General features: G+C 38.4%; 1 protein-coding gene across 4 annotated transcripts in view; it reads right to left on the bottom strand.

Moving 5' to 3' along the window:
* Positions 1 to 311: 311 nt before the first annotated feature.
* Positions 312 to 9,915, bottom strand: part of LOC134202500 (transforming acidic coiled-coil-containing protein 2) — a 33,416-nt gene continuing 23,812 nt past the window's right edge. For all 4 annotated transcript variants that reach the window (XM_062677516.1, XM_062677505.1, XM_062677511.1 and 1 more), the window contains one exon: positions 312 to 1,601. In XM_062677516.1, the coding sequence (XP_062533500.1) occupies positions 517 to 1,601 (1,085 nt within the window). In that variant the 3' untranslated portion in view covers positions 312 to 516. The remainder of the gene's footprint in view (positions 1,602 to 9,915) is intronic.

The following is a 9,915-nucleotide window of genomic DNA, read 5'->3' as shown; positions in this document are numbered from 1 at the left end:
TACAGCTAAATCCATCTAACAGACCATTTGTGCAACATTCATACCAACAGTGCATAGGAATCTCACTTTTTTGCCATGATGATGCCATGGCACAACACTATGAGTCATCGTTTTACCGCAACCACGGACGGTCTCATGTTAAAATGGGAAATATCCTTTTTCGTATAGCACCACAAATTCAAATTGCCGTCGCCCCGTTGGGCGCATGGGAGCAAGCCACAAAAGGAAATCGATAAAAGTAAAAGCACACATTCATTTTATCCCACACCGTTCATTCGTTCGTTCGACATTGTCGCATCAAAACAAGGCCATTTGGAAGACATCCATAGTACAGAAGGAAACGCACTTTCCTTGCTTTTTATTGAAGTTGAAGGTTTAACATGTGTATTTCAGTATTGTTTCGAGATTACCGTATAGTAAATTCAATGTCTTATCGCTAGATTAATTCGTTCTGCATTTTTACCGAACTTCGCACACACAATCACTAACATATTCGCGCACCAAAAACCAAACTTCTTAATTCGCAGCCCCATTAATTAACTCTTCACATATCTTCACCAGCTCTTCGTTCTCTCGCGACTTCTGGCTAAGCTGCTCGTTCACCGAGGCCCGATAAATTTCCTCTTTCTTCAGAAGGGCCTTCAGCTTTGTCACCTCCTGGGCATGGTTCCGGACCAGGTCGGCCAGTTTGTTGTTTGCAATGTCTAGCTGCGTCATGGCGTGGCTCTTCATGTTTTCGTAGCGCTTTTCCTGCATCCGGAGGCTCTCCTCAAACCGATTCCGCTCGTTGACAAGTTCCTCCTCCCGTTCCTTGTAATCGTCGGTGATGACCTTCATCCGTTCATACTTGGCATGCAGATCGGAGAAGGTTTTCTCCAAAGACTCCAGGTGCTCCGCGTTTATGTCACTATCCGCCTTAAGGGCTTCGCAAGTTTTTTCGTAGCTTTGCGTCGTCTGTTCCTTCTGGGTGATCAGATCGGCGATGGCACGTTCATATGCTTCCACTACGCCGCTCATTTTGGAGATGGTTTTGTCCTTGTCGGTGATTCGTTTTAGCAGGGCCTCCTCGCGGTGCTCCGCATCGGCGAGTTTTTTCTGCAGCTCTTCGATTTTCAGGGATTCATTTTTACTCTTCTTGCCGACCACTGTCTCACTGTTGGCACTGCCGGGACTAACACCGGTGCCATTTGAATCCTGATCCGGCTCCATGTAGCTCATGTTTCGTTCTGCCAGCGAGCAGGAGCTTTCGCCCCCGTCCAGTATCATCGTATTGTCAACGCTCATTTTTTCGTCCGCTTCTTCGTCATCTGCGCAGTGGGGCTGTGGGATTGTTGCCTCCTCGTCGACGTTCATACTCATGTCAGTCGTGCAGGCGTATGGTGAAACGGCGGCAACGGCTATGAACCCGCTCGTTTCCAGTCCCGTCAACAGAACACCCCCACCTCCAAGTTCGCCCACGACGCTGCCGCTTTCCTGCGGCGACTGCTGCTGCTGTTGTTGTTGTGGTTCGGGGCTTTTGCCTTCGCCGTCCTCAGCTGCGGGAGCAGTTTCTACGATTATTGGCGGCGGTGGATTGCTGCTGCTGTTGATTTCTATGACACCTACACACGTACCGGGGGGAAAAAGTTTGTATGTTCAATATCTCGGGCAGGCTTTGCCATATGCCGGGATAGGGGGACAACAGAATTCCGTGAAATATTCATTATTTTGACACCCAATTTATATTTTTCAAATTCATCTCAATTAGCATTCATTAGGTACTTAATTAGTAAACATTTTCGTACATTACAGAAAGAAGATCTTTTTGGACAGTACTCCAATACCCGTCCGCAAAATTTATTAATCTTCTGCATTCAAATCGAATAGTTGATTCATAGTACATGGTTAATATCTTAACAAAAATCAAATTAATTGGTTGTAATGCGAATGAGTAATAAGAGATAAGAATAAGGGGTGCTGGTGCTACCCAAGTAGATCTGCTCCCTGTTATATAAAAAGTAGATGAAAACCGCCCAAACTCAGAAATTAATAAAACGATTTTTCCTGTGATTGTAACTAGGGTATTTCCAGAACAACTGCAGTTCATCTCCGATCTTCAATGATAATATGTTTGTAAGCTGCGAGACGGCAATGTTCCACTGGGAATGTACTGCCGATTAGAAAAAGAAGATGCTTGTAACCGTATGTATATGCAGGGCTACTACAAACTAATCAAATTTCGATCCACGACTTGCAAAATAAAATTCACGATTGTAAAAATCAAACCGAGCAAATGTTTTTAAATATTTTGCTTTTAATCTATCGCCACATTCATCAACCAAAGAGAAAAGGTCAGAATATTAGCTGATTCATTTAATGTCCATAGTTAACGTCTCAACCATATTATTCTGTTGTTCTGGTAACGTTTCAACCATATTATGCGATATAAAAATTTGAACGGGAGAAACTCATTTTAATTTTTTTCGGGGAACCCTGTTTGCATTATACACACTCGAATTGACTTTGACACCGATGCGCTTTAACCTTTCGTCTATGACCCCAGACCACTTTGAGTGGCCACCATTTTTTTAGTTTTCAACCAATTCTCCTATTTTTTGGTAGTTTAGTAAAACTCGCCGAGATCTGTGCTTTCGGTGCAAATTCGCTTAAAAAATATTGAAAATATTATTTTACTTATATTTGAAAATCCTACCCATTTTGAACTGCACCCTGTCAAAAATGTTATGCAGGAAGGCGTGTGCTTTGACATGAGGCATTGAGGCAGTTTAGATCTTGGTCGTTAGGTGGCGGTATATTTGAATAATTCATTATTTTAGACTACACCCGATTTTTTTTTTACACGGGTGGGTTTTAGTTGATTACGACCTTTAGCGTTGATGAAACTATGAGTTAACCCCATGAAAAAAATCACAAAAAATCGAAGAAAATTCAGGTGGTATTTAGAAAGCTGTGAAAAATCAGGTTACTCGGGAAATTAAAGAATACCAACAGTGTAAAAAAAAATTGGGTGTACTCAAGTAATTCCGATATGTGGAATTTTCCTCATTGTAAATATTCTTATCGCACAAATTTGAAATTTGTAAAGATGACGTCTTCAACAAAGTTCTAGTGGGAATGGACTGTCATGTGACGGAATAAATAATTAGGAAATTTACAAATAGGCGGCGCTAGTGTACTTGCAATATTCTTGCATATTTGAAATTTTGCTTTATACCTACACCCAACTTGTATTCGGCAACATTGTTCAGGATGTCCAGGACTATAAAGCGGTGCTCAATATAATAAGCACTTCTCCCAAGATGCGGCGCTAGTGAGCTGTTATATTTGCGTATATTGTTGGTTTGTAGCATTTTTTGCAAACATGAATGTTGTGGTAGAGTTCATCACAGGTTTTCTTTGTATTCAACCTGCTCCAGCGATGCTGCAAATAATAGAATGTGTTCACAGAATATGTTTTAGGTCCATTTTATCAAAAAAAAAACCTGGAATTAAGGCCTTTGGGTCTACATGCGTAACCAAAGATCAATTTGCCGCCTATTTATAAAATTCCCAATTATTACTTCCGTCACACGACAGTCCATTCCCACTGAACAACCTTTGATCAAGACGCCATTTTAAGAAATTTTAAATTTGTGCGATAAGGATACTTACACTGAGGAGAACTCTATATACCAGAATATCTTGAATAGTCTAAAATAATGAATTCAAATATACCACCTCCTAGCGGCCAAGTTCTAAACTTATCAACGCCTCATGCCAAAGAACACGCCTTCCTGCATACCCTTTTTAAAAAAGGTGCAGTTTAAAATGGGTAGGATTTTCGGATATAAGTTAAAATAATCATGAATAATCACTGTTTTTGTAACTAAAACCCCACCCCGTGATGTACCCGCCCACCAATAGTCAATACTCGGTTACGACCTGACAGATGATTAAATTATCTTTCGAAACAGCCCCAAAAATCCAAAATCGGCCAAACAATAAAAAAGTTATAGCAATTTCAATTTGGGGTCAATTTGAACCAGAGCACAGACAATGTTAGGTTTTTTGAGCACAGACAGAAGGTTATGCAAGGAAATTGTGCAGATGGCAGGCTGCAGTCATATTGTCGGCGTAGCATCAACTTAGAATTCGGAAGTCGGGACTTCCGAACCGAACTTACTTCCGAAGTTTTATCTGTCAAACTAATCCAGCGCACTACTTTCGAGGTTGGGAAAGTTGCATATATCTGGAGAAAAATCCAACTTCGGTATAAAAAGCGTTCTAATTTTGTTCCGGATAGACAATATACAGAGATGATAAGTGAGAAACTTACTCATACATATACTGCCGTCCCAAGCATATCTGTCCCATGTCGATTTTTATCATTTTTGAGTTTTATGCACCAAAAGTTCTAAATTAATGTATATTTTATTGTGAACAAATAAATAGATATAGTTTGTTTAAAAACTAGGCGAAAAAATATCGGGTCATTTTGTCCCATCGTAGAATTTCCAAGCATAACTGTCCCATTGAAACAAATTTCATACAACATGTATTAAATTACTTCGATGAGGCCAATTTTCATTATCAAATCATTCAGAGAAAGAATATGGGTTGTAGTATAGTTTCAATGGGTAAAAAAGGTCAATCCACTTAACATCGTTGATGCCTTTCTTGTGCATTATGAAAATTGAAAAGTAATAATTGAAGCATATTAAGATGATTTATATTAAAATCTGAGTGAGAATAGTCTCTCATTTTTATTCGCATTCTATGTATTCATTTAGACTTTTTCCTCTTTCCTTGTTGGCATTACCATTTTTGCATTCGTATATGATGAGGCTAACACGACAATACTTTTATGCCTAATTGCACCCGAAAATTCCTTTGACCGTGAGTCCAACCAAGCCTCCTAAGCATCGTCGCTTTGTAGTCGTGCTTCTAATCGCATGGCTATAAGGTAGGCCCAATTAATTTACATATATACAAGATTTTTGCAATAGCTTCGGAAGTGACTAATCGATTTTCAATAGCAAACAATGGGGCCGAATTTCCCGTCGAGTGCAACTTATTGCGAAAAAATGGTCCTTAACATGTGTTTACAAATGTTCACACACGCACCACACACAGGTGGAAGTTTCCACTCGACACATCAGATGCTAATTTGAAATAAATTTTATAGGAATCATCAAACACCTTCGCAGTATTGCGGTATTGAGTTACCACGTAATCTGATTTTGATGCTTCTTCCAAAAATCCATCTGCGCTGAAACATAATTCACCTGAACCAGTGGCGTAGCCAGAAAATTGGTCTGGGGGAGTTTTCCGAACATTTTTTCTTCGAAAAAAAAAATCTTCTAAACATTTTGTCTCTAAGGGGGGGGGTTAATGTCCAAAACCACCCCCATGGCTACGCCACTGACCAGAACTTATTTCAGGATTAAATTATGTATAGGAACCAATTCTCACTGTCCTTATACTTATGTAAGATATAATATCTCTGGGGTTTTCAGACACACTCGTCCCCATATCAGCTTTTTAATACATATTTTTTCTATGGAGCGTAAGCCCCCTCCCCCAAAAGCTTACGTTATTAGTGTACGGCCCTTTACTACAATACGCTTTGAAAAGACCTAATGCATCTAATTTGAAACAGGTTGTTATCCAGACCCAACTAAACTTTTGCTAAGCGCAAAGTAATCTGATGATACTTTAGCACTGGGACAAATATGCTTGGAATTATCAATTTTGTCTTCAATTTCGCAGCATAAATGTCCCACTGAATAAATTCCACTAAAAAAACAGTGTTTATCTTTTGAAACATACTAAGCCATTAGAAATACACTATTTTCATCGATATACGTTTATTAATCAAAATTTCATGGGGCAATTTAGCTACAAACTAAAAAATATGTTTCCAACTTCAATCGCATTTTTCTCAGTTGCATATTTTTTGACATGGGACAGATATGCTTGACACGGCAGTATAGGTAAACGCCAGATTAGGCTACCCCAAATGGCATAATGCAGTTTGGTATAACGACCGTTTGGCATAATAACATAATAATCATTAAAAAGAAAAAAAAATGTATTATTTTGCCTTATTCCTGACAAATGTGATTTTTTCAAGAAGTAGTCAATTACTTTTGCAATTTTACGAGCATGGTTTAAATTGAGGAATGATCTGCTCTTCAGAATTCTGTGCTTTTTCCGGGCGATTGCGATTTTTGCCTTTCTCATACAACAAAGTTGTTCAGAAAGGCTGTCATTTCCAGGGGAGAAGGTGGAGTACTGAATCCCTACCCCAACATGTGCGACATCTGGATTTGGTTCTAAACTGTAAACAACAGTGTTAATTCTCTACCACCTTTTTGTTATGGCGAGGCAATTTTTATGCACACTTTTGTTTTCGATATTTTATCAAAATTAAGCACTCAATCATGCAGCAATATAACGATATGGTATGCTTGAGATACCTGCTTGATTATAGGGACTCGAAAAATAATATATTTGCAGTAACTAACCGAATATAAAAATGTTCACATTAACGATTGCGCCCTAACACCGGTTCTAAGCTTCGATGCAGAGTACACGAGCTTTGTTCGCCAGTGACAGGCGTATGAGGCCCTTGGTCATTTCACTCCGAAAACGAACTTTTTATAGAAGCTTATATACCAATCGACTCAGCTCGACGAACTGAGCACATATCTGTCTGTCTGTCCGTATGTGTGTGCACGGAAGCTAAGAAAAACATTGGACAACTTTTTATATACCGTGCACGCACCATACTTTGCGCAGTTAAGGAAATGCAAAATTGAATCAACTTGTACAACTTACAGAAAGTAGCTATCTGTCTGAAATAGTTTCCATGCTGTAGTATTATTATCATATTATTGTTTGAGAACTAAATTTGGTACAAAAATTTGAAATAAATAGTAAATTGAACTTCAAAGCAGACCCTTTATGATATGCCTAACTTTGCGCACATAACATGGAAAATTTCTAACACGAAGCAAGCGTCTATCATACAATTTTCCATCCAAATTTTATTTTTTCAGCTAATACTACTATTACAATTCATGTTCATTCCATTTGTAGGCATATTTGAGCATATTAGAGAATATGAGGATGCCCAGCATTATTTTCTTATGATTCGACATACTTAGTATGTTTTCACGTCTGTTGGTGTATGTACAGCCCCATTCATGTACATTGGCCACAGCTAATAAAAATTTCTTTTTTTAGTTAACTCTTTTCCGTCGAGGTATATCATAAATGTTGAAAATATCGAAGATATACGAGTTGTGCGCAAAATTAGGTACACTGTATTGAAAAATTGTTCCTAACATTGGGCATCATATATTTTAAAGAAAAATGTAAATAACAAACCAAATTCTTAAGAGATGGCTTCAACAATATTATAATTATTGGATCCATGTGTAATCGGTTGTCAGCGAATGTGAAAATTTACAAAAAATAAAGTTTTTCTGGTAAACCGTCACTTGGCATTTCTCGCGTGATTTTTGAAAACGTTATAAGTCCAAAAGAGTTGCTCTCTTTGTTTACTTTCTCTTTGATTATTACAAAGCCATACTAACATTTACATTGGATTTTCCAGTACCGATCTGAAGAAAATAGCTTTGTCTAGTATGCTGAAGTGAAAATGTGGCAACAAATTTTAAACTAGCCTAGATATTATCAAAAGAGAGCGTGATGAAAGAGAGTCTCTCATTTTTACTTACGACGTTTTCAAAAATCACGCGAGATTTGTGCTAAGAATTCACCATTTTGGTCATTTTCACTGTTTTCAGTACAAGTTTCGACTATTTAAATGAAAAATGTGTCATTTAACAGCGAAAAAATGCATGCACTGTTATGATAACATGTATTTTGTGCTGACAAGTTATAATTATATTGTGAAATTCAATTTAAACGCATTCTATTACAAAAATAACTGCAAAATGCGCAAAGTTAGGAGCTGCGCAAAGTTGGGTGCGTGCACGGTAGTAATCTTCAGCCGATTTTCTCGCAACAAGTTTAATTCGACAGGGGGCAAAGTCTAGTTGACCTCTATTGAATTTGATAAGGGGTCGTACACTTATTACGTAAGCAATTTGTCTGGGTTTTTTTACCCCCCCTTCCCCCCATGTAAGATTTTTTCCATACAAATGATTTTTTATTTATATGGAACGTAAGATATTTACCGAGCAAATCCGGAATTCGAGTTAGGATCACAGTGACCATTGCCAAAAGTTGACGTTCTTTCTTTCACTGCTGATTTTCCCCAAAATTTTTCAATTCAATCAAACTAAAATAATTGGGAATTATTTTGATTGTGAAGCAACTTGTACTATGGAGTGTTGAAAGGATGGAAGCAGTAGTGAATCGTTTGATATATCAAGCACGGCGCTGGGGCCGAAGCTATTTTGCGGATGAAGCTTTTGCGAGGAGGATGTGCAAGGGTTTCGGAAGAAGACGTTGAAGGAAATAGCATTCACGAGAATGAAGTCTTATGAGATGCAGGATCACGGTGAGCTCTTTCCAATTTGTTTACTATTAAATGTATAATGAATAAAACTAAATGCGCGCTGAATTCAAAATATATTACATATATTTTGAATCCGGAAGTTTGATTATGTTACCTTTATCCATTTGATAAACGGTAGCATAAACAGGCGGGGCTTACTATTAGTGATAGTGACCTCGGAGTGGACATGAAATACCAGACACTCTGAAATGGGTCACTGGAGCTGCAGTAGAGCTAACGCTTTCTAACTCCCGGATTAAATCTGACTGTTTTAACAGACAGCTTTCTTCCATAACATCACTGCCAGACAGTGGGGGTTAGTTTGTACACACGCACGCATATGGAACGTAAGATATTTACCGACCCACCCAGGGTTGTTAATCGATAAATTATCGTCGTTAATTTAACGCCAACTTCGATAACGATACCGGTTGTACGATGATGCTTCGTTGACGATAAAGTGAGCGTTGAATCAACGTTATCGTTATCGAGTATTCGTTGATTTATCGATAATTATCGAGTTAACTGTAACAGGTACTACAGTTAAAAGTACAAATATTCACTAGTTGTGTTTGCAATATCTATTTTAAATATTGTATCGCCTTAGGAGCTGTACATATACCACGTGGACAGGTTTTGGTCAGTTTTAGACACCCGCCTCTCCCAGCGTGGACATCCGCTCATATAAATTTTACAAAAAAATTATGGATCGTGGACATTTGCCATACACCTCCTCCCTCCTAAACTGTCCACGTGGAATGCGCATCAGTTTTCGTTCGAAAGCGCATTCGAACGTAAACAAGAGTAAGGGTGACTGTCTATACTTAATGTTTAATGTAGCATTATTAACAAAACTTCTATTTGAAGATCCGGAGCATCCAGTAATATGATTATTTTATGACTCACAGAGTAGACCAATCTCCTTAGCCTTACCGAATCATATTGAATAGGTGACAAGGATAACCCACAAATATATTGAGAGTATATTTACTCGGTACTGGTGCTCTATGCCTGGAATGCAGCACTACAGATCGGTGCATCAAATAAATTTCTAGTACTTAGATATATTATATTGCCGAGGGATTCCGATTCCAGCTGAATATTCTGGACAAAGGAAAGTCATTATGTGCTCTCAGTAGATCCGCCTGGGTAGTGCAAATTTCTGTTGCATAGTGAAAAAAAAAATCACTTAACCACCAACAGAACACCTCCTTTCCCTTCGCTTCATAGAGTAGCAGGCATTAAGCAATAATTCTAGAGTGCCCGCTTCAATTAACTCTGGTCAACCAGCTGCAAACAATTTGTTCCATTCTCGGCTTCTGTCAAAATTTTACACCAACTTTGTTTGCGTAATCTAGTAACCCCATTATCGCAAAATTATCGAGTTAACTTACGTTAAATTATCG

Source organism: Armigeres subalbatus, chromosome 1 (assembly GCF_024139115.2).
Source record: "Armigeres subalbatus isolate Guangzhou_Male chromosome 1, GZ_Asu_2, whole genome shotgun sequence".
NCBI lineage: Eukaryota > Metazoa > Arthropoda > Insecta > Diptera > Culicidae > Armigeres > Armigeres subalbatus.
The sequence above is the reverse complement of the archived record's forward strand: the minus strand, read 5'-3'. Positions and strand labels throughout refer to the sequence as shown.